The sequence below is a fragment of the Pelophylax lessonae genome (assembly GCF_965119305.1).
Source record: "Pelophylax lessonae genome assembly, chromosome: 1".
Classification (NCBI taxonomy): Eukaryota; Metazoa; Chordata; class Amphibia; order Anura; family Ranidae; genus Pelophylax; species Pelophylax lessonae.
The window spans coordinates 88,476,583-88,494,074 of NC_138768.1; the positions used below are offsets into that span (position 1 = coordinate 88,476,583).

Below are 17,492 nucleotides of genomic sequence, written 5' to 3' on the forward strand. Positions count from 1 at the left end.
CTCTGAACTGCCCTTGTGATAGTGACAAGAGTGGGCTGTGTCCGCACAATGGGTGTCAGCACAGCTGCTTGTTCTCTCCACCAAGGGTGAAAATGCAGAGCACAAATAAAAGTGACAATTGTCACTCTAGAAAACAAATTGGTGACAGGATCACCAGGAATTCCATAATGAAAGCGGCAGATCTATATAGATAAAACCATTTTTGAAACATTAATATGGTAAAGCTTACTTGAGATTTTAGTGACTGGCTTTAGATCTAACCTAATGATTTCATCATGTTGGAAAAACATGGGTTCCTAATATATACATATTCTTCTATTTTACAGATATTCATACTCAAGAGACACTGATGATGACTACTTTTAAAACACCTGAACTTGTCCATAAATCAAGCTAAAGACAACCAAGTTTTAAGATAATTTATGTCCTTGTAATACATTCCTATTGTATGCAGATATCTTCCAATAAAAAAAGAAAAAATAATGTGTGTGGCATTGTAAAGTGGCAGAACAGTAAATAAGAGGTGTGTGAAGGCTTTGTTTGACCATTCTTCCAGAAGTGCATTTGTAAGGTCAGGCACTGATGTTGGATGAGAAGGTCTGGCTCATGGTTTCTACTCTAATTTATCCCAAAGGTGTTCTATCTGGCTGAACCCTACGTACTTCTGGCACTTTTCCACTGCATGGAACCGTACCGGTTCGGCACGCTTTTGTGCTTTTCCACTGCTGGTACCGCATGGTATAGGGTCGGAATGGTTCGGTACGGTACAGTATAGGTTTGCTTTTCCACTGCATGGAACCGAACTGTACGGCTCTGAAAAAACAGTACCTACTCGATTGTGGTTCCAACAGGTACCAAACTGGTACCATATCCCACAATCCTTTGCATGCAGTCACTACTAGCCACTGATTGGTCAGAGAATCCCACCCACCCCATTGTTATCCCACCCACTTAACTTTAGTACTACTTTAGTGGAAAAGCAAACCTATACCGTACCGTACCGAACCGTTCCGACACTATACCATGCGGTACCAGCAGTGGAAAAGCAAGCAGGGCCGAGTAGAGCCAAGCCGGTACGAGACGGTACTTGCAGTGGAAAAGTGCCATAAGACTGGGATGCCATTAACGTTCATGTGCGTGTAAAGGCAGGCATTCCAAAACTTTTGGTAATCTAGTGTATTTGCACAACTACTGCACCAAGCATATAACAATAACCATAAGTATATAAATGCGAACTATATGCAATTAAGTGGTTGCAATAGTGCGTACATTTAATTTATAAACATACATTAGCAAATGAACCCAACAGGAGCCCTCGTGATGTACAAACCTACACCTGGGTATAATCAGTAATTTAGCTACAAAGATACCTTTAAATGAAAGTGGCAACAGGGGCCCCTGGGAGATGATTGCAGGTGCAACTCCCTTTCTGGTTCCAAAGTGCTGAATACTGGGTCAGTGGAGATCCTTCAACTGGCACTTGACCAGCCTGTAATGCAGCTACTTGCGGACAAAGTCTGTGCTGTTGAACAATATAATAGCGCACACATACACAGAAAAAAGTTGTTTTCAAATCTTGCAAGGCTATTTAAAAACACCTGCTCTTATAAAGTAAGGCCCCATGCACACGGGGCGTTAGAAAAAACGTACATCAAAGTTAGTTCTGACGCCGGAAAAAGCAGCTGTAAAAACGTGCTTTTAGTAGCTTTCTCCATTGGCGTTATTGCACGTTTTGCCACGTTGCTTTTAGCAGCGTTTTTTTTTCTTCCATTCAAAATCAATGGTTCCCTATGGGAGCCTATTGATTTGAACGGAGGTCGCACCGCAACACCGCAAGTCGGATCCGACTTGCGCTGTGAGAATCTTGAGGGGGAACTCCACGCCAAAATGGGAAAAAAACGGCGTGGGGGTCCCCCCCAGGGTTCCAAACCAGGCCCTTCGGGTCTGTTATGGAATTTGAGGGTAGCCCCATGCTGAAAAAACTGCGTGGGGTCCCCCCCAAAATCCATACCAGACCCTTATCCGAGCATGCAGCCCGGCAGGCCAGGAAAGGGGAGGGGACGAGCGAGCGGCCCCACCCCCCCTGGACCACACCAGGCCACATGCCCTCAACATGGGGGGGTGTTGGTGCTTTGGGGCAGGGGGAGCTCTGCACCCCCCACCTCAAAGCACCTTGCCCCCATGTTGATGAGGACAAGGGCCTCATCCCCACAACCCTGGCCGGTGGTTGTGGGGGTCTGCGGGCAGGGGGCTCATCGGAATCTGGAAGCCCCCTTTAACAAGGGGGCCCCCCAGATCCCGGACCCCCTCCCTATGTGAATGGGTATGGGGTACACTGTACCCCTACCCATTCACCCCATAAAAGGCAGTGTATGGAAAGTCATCGGGGCCACGCCCCTAATGGCTATATAATAAGCTGAAGAGACCGGAGATAGGCATAATCAGCGGAGACGTCGTCGGAGGAGGACCGGAGGAAGAAGACAGCCGACAACAAAAGAGCAGAAGACCGGAGAGGAGAAGAAAAGAAGAGAGGACAGCAGAAGAGGGGACAGCAGAAGACCCCGGAGAGAAGAACACAAGAAGAGGGGGACAGCAAAAGAGCAGAAGACCCCGGAGAGGAGAAGACAAGAAGGGCGGACAGCAAAAGAGGAGAAGACCCCGGAGAGGAGAAGACAAGAAGAGTCGGATGAAGATTTTTAATAAACTTTCCAAAACGTCTCGTCGTTATTTCTATACACTGCCTTTTATGGGGTGAATGGGTAGGGGTACAGTGTACCCCATACCCATTCACATAGGGAGGGGGCTTGTTAAAGGGGGCTTCCAGATTCCGATGAGCCCCCTGCCCGCAGACCCCCACAACCACCGGCCAGGGTTGTGGGGATGAGGCCCTTGTCCTCATCAACATGGGGGCAAGGTGCTTTGAGGTGGGGGGTGCAGAGCTCCCCCTGCCCCAAAGCACCAACACCCCCCCATGTTGAGGGCATGTGGCCTGGTGTGGTCCAGGGGGGGTGGGGCCGCTCGCTCGTCCCCTCCCCTTTCCTGGCCTGCCGGGCTGCATGCTCGGATAAGGGTCTGGTATGGATTTTGGGGGGGACCCCACGCCGTTTTTTCGGCATGGGGCTACCCTCAAATTCCATAACAGACCCGAAGGTCCTGGTTTGGAACCTTGGGGGGGACCCCACGCCGTTTTTTTCCCATTTTGGCATGGAGTTCCCCCTCAAGATTCCCACAGCGCAAGTCACCCCGCAAGTCGGATCCGACTTGCGGTGTTGCGGTGCGACCTCCATTCAAATCAATAGGCTCCCATAGGGAACCATTGATTTTGAATGGAAGAAAAAAAAACGTATAACGTGGCTTAACGCACGTTAAGCCACGTTATAGCAAAGTTATTCAGCTTTTAGCAGCGTCAGGCGTTTTTAACGCTGTAACGCTGGTCCTCAGAACGCGCAGGTGGTGGGTTCTTGTTGCAGCCTAAAAACGCCTAAGCCACTTACAGCTCAAAAACGTCTGAGTGTGCATGAGGCCATAGAATAACATGGAGGGGCGTTTTTAGGCTGCAAAAAGAAAACGCCTGACGCTGCTTACAGCGGCGTTAAAAACGTCCCGTGTGCATGGGGCCTAAATATGGGGATTTGGTCACACCATATGGCCACACTGTGCTTAACCTCCCTGGCGGTATGATTGTTTCCGATTTTAGGTGATAAAAGCGGTACCATTATTTTGCTAGTAATTCTTAAGGACGAGCAGCCCAAACCAACTATTTACATATGATTTTTTTTTTACTGTGCGTTCTTCTTTATAACATCTCGGGTATGATAAAGTTTGAAACACAAAATCATAAATTCTAAAATAATAAATAACTATAAATAAGTTAAAGTATGTATATATACAGTGCCTTGCGAAAGTATTCGGCCCCCTTGAAATTTGCGACCTTTTGCCACATTTCAGGCTTCAAACATAAAGATATAAAACTGTAATTTTTTGTGAAGAATCAACAACAAGTGGGACACAATCATGAAGTGGAACGAAATTTATTGGATATTTCAAACTTTGTTAACAAATATAAAACTGAAAAATTGGGCGTGCAAAATTATTCAGCCCCCTTAAGTTAATACTTTGTAGCGCCACCTTTTGCTGCGATTATAGCTGTAAGTCGCTTGGGGTATGTCTCTATCAGTTTTGCACATCGAGAGACTGAAATTTTTGCCCCTAAACACGCCCTCGTAAAATATCTCATAAAATTACACTGTTAAATGTTTTATTCAGAATTAAGTTCCAAAAAGAAATATTAACAACAACAACCGAGAGAGAGAGAGAGAGAGAGGGTTCAACAGAGAGAGAGGGGATTTGACAGAGAGAGACAAGGGGGGGGTTGACAGAGAGAGAGGGGGTGACAGGGAGAGGGGGCTGACATGGGGAGAGAGGCAAAGGGGGTGACAGGGAGAGAGATGGGGCTGACACAGAGAGAGGCAAAGGGGGTGACACAGGGAGAGAGGGGGGTGACACAGAGAGAGGGTGGGTGACATGGAGAGAGGGTGGGTGACAGAGAGAGAGGGAGAGAGGGGGGTGACACAGAGAGAAGGAGAGAGGGGGTGACATGGAGAGAGAGAGGGTGGGTAAAACAGAGAGAGGGGGGTGACACGGAGCGAGAGAGAGAGGGTGCCACAGAGAGAGGGGGGTGACACGGAGAGAGAGAGAGGGTGGGTGACACAGAGAGGGGGGGGGTGACACAGAGGGAGAAAGGGGGGGGTGACACAGAGGGAGAAAGGGGGGGGTGACACAGAGGGAGAAAGGGGGGGTGACACGGAAGGAGAGAGGGGGGGTGTGACACAGAGGGAGAGAGAGAGGGGGTGACAGAGAGAGATAGATGGTGTAGAAATACCACTATAAATAGACTATAAATTATAGACTGTTGTGTGATCCTCTGCTCTTAAAGGTCAAAGAAAAAATATATAGATAAATCGATATCAAAAATGCTGCTACTTAATAGTTAATATGTAGAATTGAAATTCATCAAAAAAACTCTAGGTCTTTCTGACTAAAATTTCAGTAGCGTAGGGATGGTGGTAACCTCTTACCATTCATACAATAGGTTCAATTGAATCACTGCGGGTGCTGATGTACCACAATGAAAATATAATAAACCAAACAATTATAAATATAAACTTCACAGACAAGTAAATGCATAAGATGAATGCATAAATAAAATGAATCAATAAGAGTCCATCAAAAGTCCATTAAACTTGAAGTAGATGGAGCAGGAGGAAACTGTTCATCCATAAAGGATCACTAGTGTAGGTTTATAAGGAACACCCTTGCTTGCCACCACCAATGTGTCGGGAGTAATACAGCTGGATTTTGAACTCAACAAAAATAGATGCCTCCCCACTTTCATGGAACAGGCACATATAGCATGTGATACAATAATGGTTCCTCCGATCCAGATCCCCTGATATCTTATTGATTCTATTTTATTTTATTATGCATTTACTTGTCTGTGAAGTTTATATTTATAATTGTTTGGTTTATTATATTTTCATTGTGGTACATAAGCACCCGTAGTGATTCAATTGAACCTATTGTATGAATGGTAAGAGGTTACCACCATCCCTGCGCTACTGAAATTTTAGTCAGAAAGACCTAGAGTTTTTTGATGAATTTCAATTCTACAGAGAGAGAGAGATGGGGTGACAGGGAGAGAGAGAAGAGATGAAACAGAGAGAAAGATAGGGGGTGACAGGAAGATGACAGGGATAGAAAGGAAGATGACAGGGTAGGGAGGAGTAAGTCCGGTCACAGTGCTCATCTTACTCAGTCAGAGATGTTCACCATGTAGCTGCTGGCTGCTAATGAAACTTTCCCGCCCACACGTCTTCACACACACGGGCTGCACTGAGTGTGTGGGTGGGCACAGGGAGAGAGAGAGAGAGAGGGGTGGGAGAAAGCAGAGCAGATGCAGCCTCTCCCATTCCTGGAAGGGGGGGGGGGAGCTGCTCACTGGGCTATGAAACACACACACACACAGCTGCATATTCCCCCTACAGTACAGCCCTGTTCTTACTCGCCCTGCTCGTCAATCCACTTGCAAAATGCGAGCAGGCGAGTGGAATTTTTGAGGGCTGTATATATATATGTTCTGCTTCGTGTTATTGAACTGTTGTATAACACTAGTCAGACAGCTTAACAATAATTCAGAAGTCAAGAAACGTGAGACATCAAATCTGTATGTATTCTTTTTTCTGAATAACTTTGTAAAACTACAACATAAGCATAAACAAAACATATGTGTCAGTACATTAAACATTATACAGCAGCCTCACTCCAACAGTGGATGTACTTACAGACAATTCCCTCATTAGTTCTGGAATAGATAGGAGCTCTTCATAATGCTGTCTGCTGTATCAGGAGGTCAGTTGTGAAATGGAGGAAATACAGTTCCAGGTTAAAGGTTACTGCCCTTCCCTCTGAGGGGAATACCTTTTCCTGTCAAGCTCTAGCAAATACACTTCCAGGTTAAAGGTTACAAGCTCTTCCTCTGTGTTCTGGCAAATTAATAACAAACTCTGACCACTAGATGGCAGCAACATCAACAATAATGCAGTATAATCTGTAACAGCACATTACTATGACCAATATGGGCAGAACAATATATATATATATATATATATATATATATATATGTGTGTGTGTGTGTATTAGGGATGCACCGAAATGAAAATTCTGGGCCGAAACCGAAAATTCAGGATGCCCTTGGCCGAAAACCGAAAATGACTTTTTTCCCCCCAAATTATTTTAAAATAGATAGAACAGGGGCATACGCCAGAAACATGCAGCGACGTGCACCTGTAGCTGCCACCATGCCGCAGTATATGTACTGTGACGGGTTGGCAAGTGGTTAATTTAATTGCCAATGGTATTTGTATTATGTAGCATGAGAGGGTTAATGTATTGTCACTGATGCATTAGTGACTGACCGGTGGCAGTAAATTAACCCCTTTGTGCTGCATTAGTGGCACCAGTGTCAGTGTTAACGCTGGTTGCACTGACACTGATACTGATTGCACTAATGTAGCACAAAGGGGTTAATTAACTGCCACTGATTGGTCACTAATGTATCAGTGACCAGCAGTGGCAATACCTTAACCCCCTCATGCTGCATAATACTAATACCATTGGTAATTAACCTCACCTCAGCACCCCCTATTCGTCGATCTGTACCATAATAAGTCCCATGCCTGTTTCAGCTTGGAAACATGGCTACTAAGATTAATTTTTGCTTTACTGGCTTTGCAGCCCAGTTCTGATGAAACGCTCATTCTTAAGGTGCCCATCTAATCGTTTTTTGAAACTATCGATACTCCCTGCTGACACGACTGTTTGTGAAAGAGAATTCCACATCCTTACTGCTCTGACAGTGAAGAACCCTTTACGTATTTTAAGGTTAAACCGTTTTCCTCTAGTTTTAGTGAGTGGCCACGTGTCTTATTGTATTCCCTTACTCTGAATAGTTTGTTCCTTATGCAAGGGTCGCCAGTACAGTATTTGTACATTGATATCATATCCCCCCTCAATCGTTTCTTCTCCAGAGAGAATAAATTCAGTGCTTGTAGTCTTTCCTCATAGCCGATGTTCTCCATTCCCCTAATTATTTTTGTTGCCCTTCTCTGGACTCTCTCCAGTTCCAGCACATCCTTCCCGAGGACCGGTGCCCAGAACTGGACAGCTGTAACGCTTCTGCGTTTCTTATATGGTGTGGATTTTCAGCTGCAGAAATAGTTCCACGTCAGCAGTCATGTAAGAGATATGCTGAGATACCATTCCCAACCTCAATGACTCATCATGTGTGGAAGGTCTTATTTCAGCCAGTAAATACACACAATTAGCAAGCTGGTTTCCTAGAATGACTTTATGTATGTGGTAACACAATGATGAAGGTTGAGGGATAGGTTGAGTGGAGGTGGTAGGTGATAGACACTTGAAGGTGAGACAGTAGCAGATGGATGCAGGAAGGTTTAGCAATGTTGTATGATAGCAGATGATAGAATAGCAGGTGGACATACAAAAGAGATCAACCCAGTGCAGAAAAGTAGCAGTAGTCTCAAGAGCTAGCAATCTAGTTATGCAGATGTGATAAACAGTCTTTACTATGCAGAGCTAGATAGTGTAGGCTTAGTATAAGTTTATAGAGAATTCCCCTGAGGGGTACTTAGCACTATTAGCGATACAGCCGAAGGGTGGTTCAGGAGAGGCGGATGATCCAATAGCGGGATACAGGGATCAGCGCAGCGAGGTTCCGTCAGCGAAGTAAGCTTGCAAGCATGGAAGCTTCAAGCAAGGTTAGCATCCAGGTAAGGGTGTTTGAACGAACACATGTGAGTGAGAACCGACGCCTTAAATAGCCATCTAGTCCGGCGTGATGACAGCTCCAGTCTTAAAGGTGTATGCGCACCTTTCCAAAAGTAAATGGTAGGGCGCATACACTTGTGGAAAGTGTAATTTAGGGTACCAAAGGTACCGGAACATTACAACAGCATACTCCAGATGTGTCTTGTAGAGTCTTGTAGAGTGGGAGAATAGTGGGAAAATAGTCTCTTTATTTCTGGAGTGAATCCCCTTTTTTTTACACATGCTAGTATTCTGTTGGCTTTGCTTGCAGCGGCTTGGCATTGCATGCCACTGCCAAGCCTGTTGTCTACCAGTACCCCCAGGTCCTTTTCCATCCTAGACTCACCCAGAGGTTCCCCCCCAGCGAGTAGCTTGCTTTTTGACGCCCAAGTGCATTACTTTACATTTTTCATCATTAAAACTCCTCTGCCATGTAGTTGCCCACCCCATTATTATGTTCAGATCCGCTTGTAAGGTTTCCACATCCTGCATAGAAGATATTGGCATGCTTAGTTTAGTATCATCCGCAAATACTGAGATTGTACTAGATATCCCCTCCTCTAGATCATTTATGAATAAATTAAATTAAACAGGATTGGCCCCAGGACAGAACCTTGGGGGACCCCACTTTCCAAACCCACCCAATCCGAGTACTCCCCATTAATCCCCACCCTCTCTGGACTCTCCCCTGGAGCCAATTCTCTATCCAGGTACTCACCCTATGGTCCATACCTACCTTCCTTAGTTTGTACAGTAAGCGTTTGTGGGGAACGGTGTCAAAGGCCTTTGCGAAGTCCAGGTACACCACATCCACAGGCTTTCCTTTATCTAGGTGGCAGCTCACTTCATCATAGAAGGTTAATAGATTGGTTTGGCAAGAACGATTTTTCATTAATCCATGCTGATTACTACTAATAATACCGTTTTCATTACTAAAGTCTTGTATGTGGTCCCTTAACATCCCCTCCAAAATCTTGCAGACTACTGATGTTAAGCTAACCAGCCTATAGTTACCCAGGATATATCTCGGCCCTTTTTTAAATATTGGTACCACGTTGGCTTTTTTCCAATCAGCTGGCACCATACCTGTCTGTAAACTATCCTTAAAGATCAAGAATAATGGTCTGGCAATCACCTGGCTGAGCTCTTTAAGAACCCTCGGGTGCAAGCCATCTGGTCCCGGTGATTTATTTATGTTAAGTTTCTCTAGTTTAGTTCTTTTTTTTTTTTTTACTTTGTTTTTATTTGCATATAAAATTTCAATATACAACAGTATTCCACCAATTTTGATTTAGATTCACAAATTACATAATAAAATTATGCGAGAAAAAAAAAAAAATAAAAAGGAAATACAGTAATTCATACATTAAATATCATACATTTTTCCCTTCCCACCCTCCCCCCCCTCCCAGGATTCCTCCCCTTCTTGCCAGCAGTTTCCATTCTACAATGCCTCCCCATGGTAGATATGCTTAACTATTTAATTCAATATATTTAGTTGATTTTTTAAATTCTATCCATTTCCCCCATTTTCTTTTCATATTTCTTGGGATCTCCTCTTGTGTATTACATACATATTCCATATTATAGTTGTTATTTATCTTTTTACACCATTCCTTTATTTTCGGGCTCTCCTTTTCTCTCCACTTTTTTGGTATGGTTCCTTTTGCTATATTCAGCATGGTTGGGACCAGAGTCATATTATATTTTTTTAAAGGTATTGTTGTTTTATGAAATAGGCAGGCCCATGGATCGTCCGGCACTTTTATTTCGGTGATATCTTCAATCAGTTGTCTAACCTCTAGCCAGAAATCTTTTATCTTGGGACAATCCCAAAATAAATGATATATTGTACCTATGTTGCCACAATCCCGCCAGCATTTGTCTGTCTTGCCTGGTTGGTATTTATTTATCACTTCTGGAGTGATATACCACCTGAATAGACATTTATAGTTTAATTCTGTAGTACTTACGTCTATGGCTGTGGATCCAACCATCCCCAGTACAGTCCCAAGTTCCTGTCCTTGCAAATGTGTCCCTATTTCTTTCTCCCATTTTACTATATATGGAGGTTTTTCCAGACTGTGCCATTCCGTCAGCATTTTGTAAATCTGAGACACTCCATGCCTTTGTATGGGAGAGTAGCTCAGTTTCTCGATGTTGTTAAGATTTTTTTCAGACCTAATCGGCTGTGGTAATGAGCTGACAAAATGTTTCAGCTGGAGATATCTCCAATCGTCTATTTTTATATTATTATTTTCTTGTTTTAATTTCTGAAGTGTTTTTATGTGACCTTTGTGTAAGATATCTTTTAATTGAGTGTTCCCTATCCAATTTCCACCCTGTTCTTCTTCCCCGGGTGGGAAGTATTTAGTGCCATTTAATGCTATCATTGGTGAGTTGTATTCCCATTTCAGTTGTTTGTTTATCCCATCCCATATTTTATAAACTACCTTTGTCAGTTCAAGTGCTCCCTGTGTTTCCCTATATTTTGGTGGGATCCATATTGTTTTGTGTAGGTGATTATTATTTTGTGTACATTCTATCTCTACCCATCTTTTTTCCCTCCTTTCTGTTTTTGTCCAATCCACCATTCGTGTAATAATTACCGCCTTATAATACCTTTCTATATCTGGAGTTGCTAATCCTCCTTGTGTTTTGCTTCTTGTAAGGATCTTGTACTTTACTCTGGGTTTTTTCCACTGCCATATATACTTTGTCAGTAAGGTTCTGATTACCCTAAAAAAAGTTGCGGGGATGTTTATTGGCAACAGAGAGAAGGTGTATAAGATTTTTGGCAAGATAAACATCTTAACAACATTGTTTCTTCCGATCCATGAGATTTGACCATTTGATTTCTTTCTTATTTCTGTTTTTATTTCGTTCAATAACGGTATATAATTAGCTTGGTATAATTTTTCGGTTTGAGGTGTTAAGTATATCCCTAAGTATTTTAATTTTTCTTTTGTCCACGTATATGGGAAGTATGTTTTTATTATTTGTTCTTCCTGAGTATTTAACCCTATATTCAAAATCTCTGATTTTATTGGATTTATTTTAAAGTTTGACAACTTTCCATAATCTTTTAACTCCTTTTGAATGTTTGGGAGAGTAATCCTTGGATTTGTGACGATGAATAACAAGTCGTCAGCGTATGCTGCGACTTTGTGTTCGTCTTGGTTTACCGTCACTCCTTTTATGTCTACATTTTGTCTAATTTTTGCCAATAATGGTTCCAGGGTTAACACGAACAATAGGGGTGACAGGGGACATCCCTGTCTCGTCCCATTACTCATTCCAAATTTCTCTGATAGGCTTCCGTTTATTTTGATTTTTGCCGTGGGGTTGTTATATAATGCCTCTATCCATTGCCTCATTCTTAACCCAATCCCTACATTTTTTATGGTTTCTTTCATGAAGTCCCAGTCCACCCTATCAAAAGCCTTTTCGGCATCAATTGATAATAGGATGGAGGGGGCCTCATGTTTTTTTGTTTTTTGTAGTAGAAGCAGGGTGCGTATCACATTATCCTTCCCTTCTCTACCTGGAACGAATCCGGTCTGGTCCGGATGGATCCACATTTTTAGTAAATCTTTTAATCTCGTTGCCAAGATTTTCGCAAATAATTTTGTGTCTGCGTTTAACAACACAATTGGCCTATAACTAGAGCAAAGGGTTTGATCTTTCCCTTCTTTCGGTATGACCGTTATATATGCCATTAGTGATTCTTCTCTTAGTTCTTCCTTCCCTATTTTATTCAGGTATTCTTGCATTTTTGGTATTAATATTTCTTTAAATCTTTTGTAGTACTTTATTGTGTATCCATCCGGACCCGGACTCCTTCCATTTTGAGTGGTTTTTAATGCTTCTCTTATTTCATTTTCAGTAATTGGAGCTTCGAGAAGTTCCAGTCTATCTTCTGGGATTTTGGGCAGGTTTGCTTCCTTAATATATTTTTGGATATTTATTATTCTTTCCTGTCTTATTTTTGAGGTTTCTTCCTTCCGGACGTTGTATAAAGCACTATAAAAGGCATGAAACGCTTTAGCTATTCCTGTGGTTGGGTTAACTGTTTCGTTTTTACTGTTTTTAATTTTTTCTATGTAATTTTTTGATTTTTTCTTCCTCAGTAATCTTGCTAGGGATTTCCCTGGTTTATTTCCAAATTTGTATCTGTATCTAGCTATCTTATTGAAATGATTTCTAGATTCTTCTTCCAATAGATCTTTTAATTCATCTCTTTTAATTATAAGGTTTTTCTCTATTTCTTTTTTAAATTCTTTTTTATGTTTTTGTTCCAGATCGTATATTTCTCTTATGAGTGTATTGATTTGATTGGACCTCTCTTTCTTTTTTCTTGATGCACTGGATATTAATATTCCTCGGATATACGCTTTATGTGCTTCCCAGAGTGTGGCGGATGATATTTCTGGCGTGTCATTCTTTTGAAAATATAACTCTAGTTCTTTTTCTAGTCTATTTCCTATTTCTTCCTCTAAAATTAGTTCTTCGTTTAACCTCCATGTTCCCATACTTTTGTGGTGGGTCGGTGTCTTAATTGTTAAGGTTAGGGGAGCGTGGTCTGACAGTGTGGTTGTACCTATTTCTGTAGTTTCTATAAATTCCAATAGGCGATGGTCAATAAAAAAGTAGTCCAGTCTTGAGTACATCGAGTGTATTGAGGAATAGTAAGTATAATCTCTTTTTTTTGGATGTTGAACCCTCCATGCATCTACTAATTGACTCTGGTATAACTTTTCCCTTATTTTCCTTAGTTTTTGTTCTCCCAGCATCCTTACACCCGATGTACTGTCGACGCTTGGGTCTATACAAAAATTTATATCTCCTGCCATTATCAGATAGCCTTTTTTAAAGCTCTCTAGGTCATACAGGATTCTCCCCAGATATTCACTTGGTTTTTTGTTTGGGTTATAGATATTGGCTAATGTCAGCTCCATCCCCCTTATTTGTCCCTTAAGAAAAATGTATCGGCCATTCGGATCTGTTTTCATTTCTTCTAGGGAGAATTCTATATTTCCAGCTATTCCTATTGCTACTCCTCTTGCACGCTCTATTGGTGAGTCCCCGTAATACCATTTAGGAAAGTGTTTAGAAAAAAGTTTTATATTCGAGTGGAGAGAGATGTGCGTTTCCTGCAGAAAAGCGATATTTGCTGCTTCTCTCCTCAACTCTTCCAATATTTTATACCTTTTTATATGGGAATTTAATCCTCTTACATTGTATGTTATTATTTTTAGTTGTTCATCTTTCATTTTTATTTTTTCTGCTCGGTCCAGCTCCTCCTCGAACACGGAGGGGCTGGATCGATTTAAATTCTGCTGACAACATACTACCCATGTTGTTGGTCTGACAAACTTTTAAAACTTCTTTTCCTTTTGGGCAATGGAGAGTTTCCCTGTCCCTTCCCTTCCTCCCATCTCTCTCCCTCCCCCCCCCCTCCCCCCCACCTCCGTCCCTCTCCGTCTCATATTGATATTCTTTTGATCAGCTTTTGATCTTAGGGTATTTAGTTGTTTCTTTGGGTCATTCTCCCTGATACCCATTTCCTTTGGGGTGGTGCTCTAGTGAATTAGCACGATATATCTCCTTCCTCAATTGGAAGGACATTCCGGCTTTGGGGGGGCTATCCTACTTCCTTTATATAGCTTATCTCCCTTCCCCTCCCTCCCCCTCCCTCCTTCCCCCCCCCGGCCCCCCCCCCCTCAGTCCCCCCACACAGTTCACATCGATATGAGGGTAGGAGAGAGCCCCTCAGCGTATGGCAGGGGAGACAAAAAAAAAAAAAAAATTTCTCTCCCGGCTTGCATTATTTAGACAGTATTTCCACATATTTTATCTTTTGTTTTTTCTAGCTAATGTCCATTGCTGTTCTTCCGTCTGTGAGTTTCTTCCTGGTTCATCTTCCCTGTCACCTTCATACCATCCGGGCAGGTTTGGCTCTTGTATATCAAGTTTTTTGCAAAATTCTTGAGTTTCCTCTGGAAAAGTGAGTTTTGCTGATCGTCCATCTCTTTTTCCTATTAAACTAGCTGGGAAACCCCAATTATATCTGATTCCTTGTTTTTGCATCTCTTCTATCAAAGGCTTTAAAATTCTTCTCCTCCTCAATGTTTCCGGTGCCAAATCTGTAAATATCTGTATCTTGTCATTTTCTGTATTTCCTGCATTTAGTAATGATTTATTCTTCTTTAGGTTTTCCCATATTTGTGCTTTATCTGTATAGTTTTGAAACCTGATTATCACATCTCTAGGTGATTCTGCTGGGACTCCTGTCGGTTTTCTTATGCGATGGGCTCTTTCAATCAGTAATTGGTCTTCTTCCCCTCTTCCTAATACTGGGTTTAAGATTTTTTGAAGTTTTTCTCCTAAATTTTCTTCCTGTGCTGTATCCCTTACTCCTCGGATCCTCAAATTTTTTCGTCTTGCTCTGTTCTCTTGATCCTCTAGTTTATAAGCTAGATCTCTGGCTTTTTTCTTGGTCTCATTTATTTCTTTTCTCATTCCCTGTATTATTTTTGTTTGGTCCTCTTGTTTTTTCTCTAGTTCTTCTACCCGTCCCAGGGCGTGTCCCAGATCCATCTGTACACGTCCTAGGTCGGTCTGGATTTTAACCAATTCGATTTTTAATGATTTTTCCAATCCTGCGAACATTTCTCGCATTTCACCTTTTGTAGGGGCATGTTCTTTTGTTTCTCCCTGCTCTTCCTCTTCTTCCTCATCATTTTCAGTCCTTAGGCTTAACTCTGAGTTTGCTGAACTGATTGGTGATTTAGCTACTTCAGCTTTTTGACTTTTCTCCGCTTTCTTCTTGTCTGTTCCTTGTTGTTTTTCCTGAGATGTTTTTTCTGAGGAGTTTTCTTGTGTCATAAATTTCCTTATTGTGTTAGGGCTTGAGGTCACCCTTGGTGATTTTGCAATAGCTCCTCCTCTTGTGGATTTACCCCTCATTGTGTAGAGAGTTATTCCGAGGTTCCTTTATAAAGTCTCACAACTCCATATGTTGGTACTCAAAAATTAGGTATACCGTATTGATATTCAGTATAAAATTTATTTGCATTCAAACCGGAGGGAGACACAGAAAGGCCGAGTAACCTCTATATTGACTCCGTATTAACAGGCAGCTATAAAGGATAGAAGTATGAGGCACTTCCAGCCTTCCACCTCCCTACTCAGGTCCTTATACAAGCTGGGGTGAATCTCTTCCTTAAATGTTAATAATGAAAAAAAGCAAAAGAGCCAGAAAGAAACTCATGCTGTATGGCATAACAAAATGCGTGGGCAATGCCAGGTATTATTTCACAGAGAAAGTGTTAATTATTTTATACAGCCCCGAGGTCTTTGTTTATACCTGTGTTCTTCTTATGAGTCTCTGTGTAGGTCCTTCATTCCTTCACCTACTAAATTGCTATACATACATATGTACCTGCATATGATGGTCCGGCTGCCGAGGTACCATGTAGTATAAACGTGTGCTGATTTAAGGTATGAAGAAACTGTTGCAGCTGCTAATCCAATAAAAGACACCTATGTGAAGTTACTGGTTTAAACAAGGAGCAGCTAGATCAGTCTCAGGTGTGCTGGCTTTATATTTTACCATACTGTTTTGTTGTATATTATCTCTAGGAAGTCTTTATAAGTCCTTCTAATAAACAGTAGGATGACAGTAGAGATGATATAGAAAGAGGGTTTACTCATCTGTGACTCACGGTTTTAGTAGACTGTCCTCTTTTAAGATACTTTCTGTTCGTCTGTAGGCTGTTTGCTCTCCTGTCTCCTCTGCTTCCCAGCCCTCAGGCATCAAGGCATCAGCATCTCCAGATAGACTATGCGGGATAGGGTGAGACGGTGCAAAAAATGGTGGGGAGTCTTTCTCTCCTTTTCAGCTACCCTGTAGACTTCACCAGGGCCGGCGTTAGGGGGGGGCAAACTGGGCAAATGCCCAGGGCCCCCGAATGTCCAGGGGCCCCGTGTCACTGTCAGCCAGGGCCGGACCGGGCAGAATCTGATGACAGCGCTCAGAGTCATCAGATTCACTCACAGACACTAGAAGACATTCCCGGTGTACTTGCCAGCTACACCGACTCCGCGGCCAATCAGCCTTCTGTTCAGGGGGGGTGTGGGTCACACCCCCCCCTGAGCAGAAGGCTGATTGGCCGCGGAGCCGGTCCGGAAGTCAAGTAGTCAGTGTGTGTCTGTGTGTTCCTTCCCGCGCGGCCGCCGATGATCACTGAAGCCGCCGTAGATGGGAGCTCCTTCAGCCCGACTTCGGGCTGCTCGCGGGGGGGCGGCTGCGGGGAGAGAAGGTAAGTGACTGCCACTGCAGCCTGTGCTGAATAGGAGGGGGGTGGGGCGGCTCGGCTGCATATAGAGAGGATTTGATGTCTCCTTATGCCGCTGGATGGATGGATTCTTCTCCTCCCTTCTGCAGGCATTCTGCGGCTGCAGGAGAGATATGGAAATATCAATTTCTCTATATGCAGCTGAGCTGTCCCGTCCCCCTCCTATTCAACTTCTTTTACTGCCCCCCACAGTGATCTTAGCCCCCCCCGTGTTCTTAGCCCCCCCCCAGTGTTGTGATCGTAGCCCCCCTCCCCAGTGATCGTAGCCCCCCTCCCCAGTGATCGTAGCCCCCCTCCCCAGTGATCGTAGCCCCCGTCCCCAGTGATCGTAGCCCCCGTCCCCAGTGATCGTAGCCCCCGTCCCCAGTGATCGTAGCCCCCGTCCCCAGTGATCGTAGCCCCCCTCCCCAGTGATCGTAGCCCCCGTCCCCAGTGATCGTAGCCCCCGTCCCCAGTGATCGTAGCCCCCCTCCCCAGTGATCGTAGCCCCCCTCCCCAGTGATCGTAGCCCCCGTCCCCAGTGATCGTAGCCCCCCTCCCCAGTGATCGTAGCCCCCGTCCCAAGTGATCGTAGCCCCCCTCCCCAGTGCTCTTAAACCCCCTGTACTCTTTAGCCCCCCCGTGCTCTTCAAGTCCCCACAGTGCTTTTCATCTCCCCCTATGCTCTCTGGCTCCCCCAGTGCTCTCCACCCCCCTGTGCTCCCTGGCTCCCCCCTAAGTGATTTCCAGCCCCCCCCCCCATGCTTT

The 17,492-nt window shown here is 43.6% G+C and overlaps 2 protein-coding genes across 2 annotated transcripts in view; one reads left to right on the forward strand and one right to left on the reverse strand.

Annotated features, from left to right (window-relative positions):
* The window catches only part of LOC309543438 (complement component receptor 1-like protein), a gene marked incomplete at its 3' end in the record, with an annotated part of 147,562 nt that extends 147,196 nt beyond the window's left edge, over positions 1 to 366 (forward strand). The window contains exon 7 of the mRNA XM_082242911.1: positions 327 to 366. Within this exon, the coding sequence (XP_082099037.1) occupies positions 327 to 366 (40 nt within the window). The remainder of the gene's footprint in view (positions 1 to 326) is intronic.
* The window catches only part of HMGCS1 (3-hydroxy-3-methylglutaryl-CoA synthase 1), a 367,459-nt gene that overhangs the window by 298,211 nt on the left and 51,756 nt on the right, over positions 1 to 17,492 (reverse strand). The window lies entirely within an intron of this gene.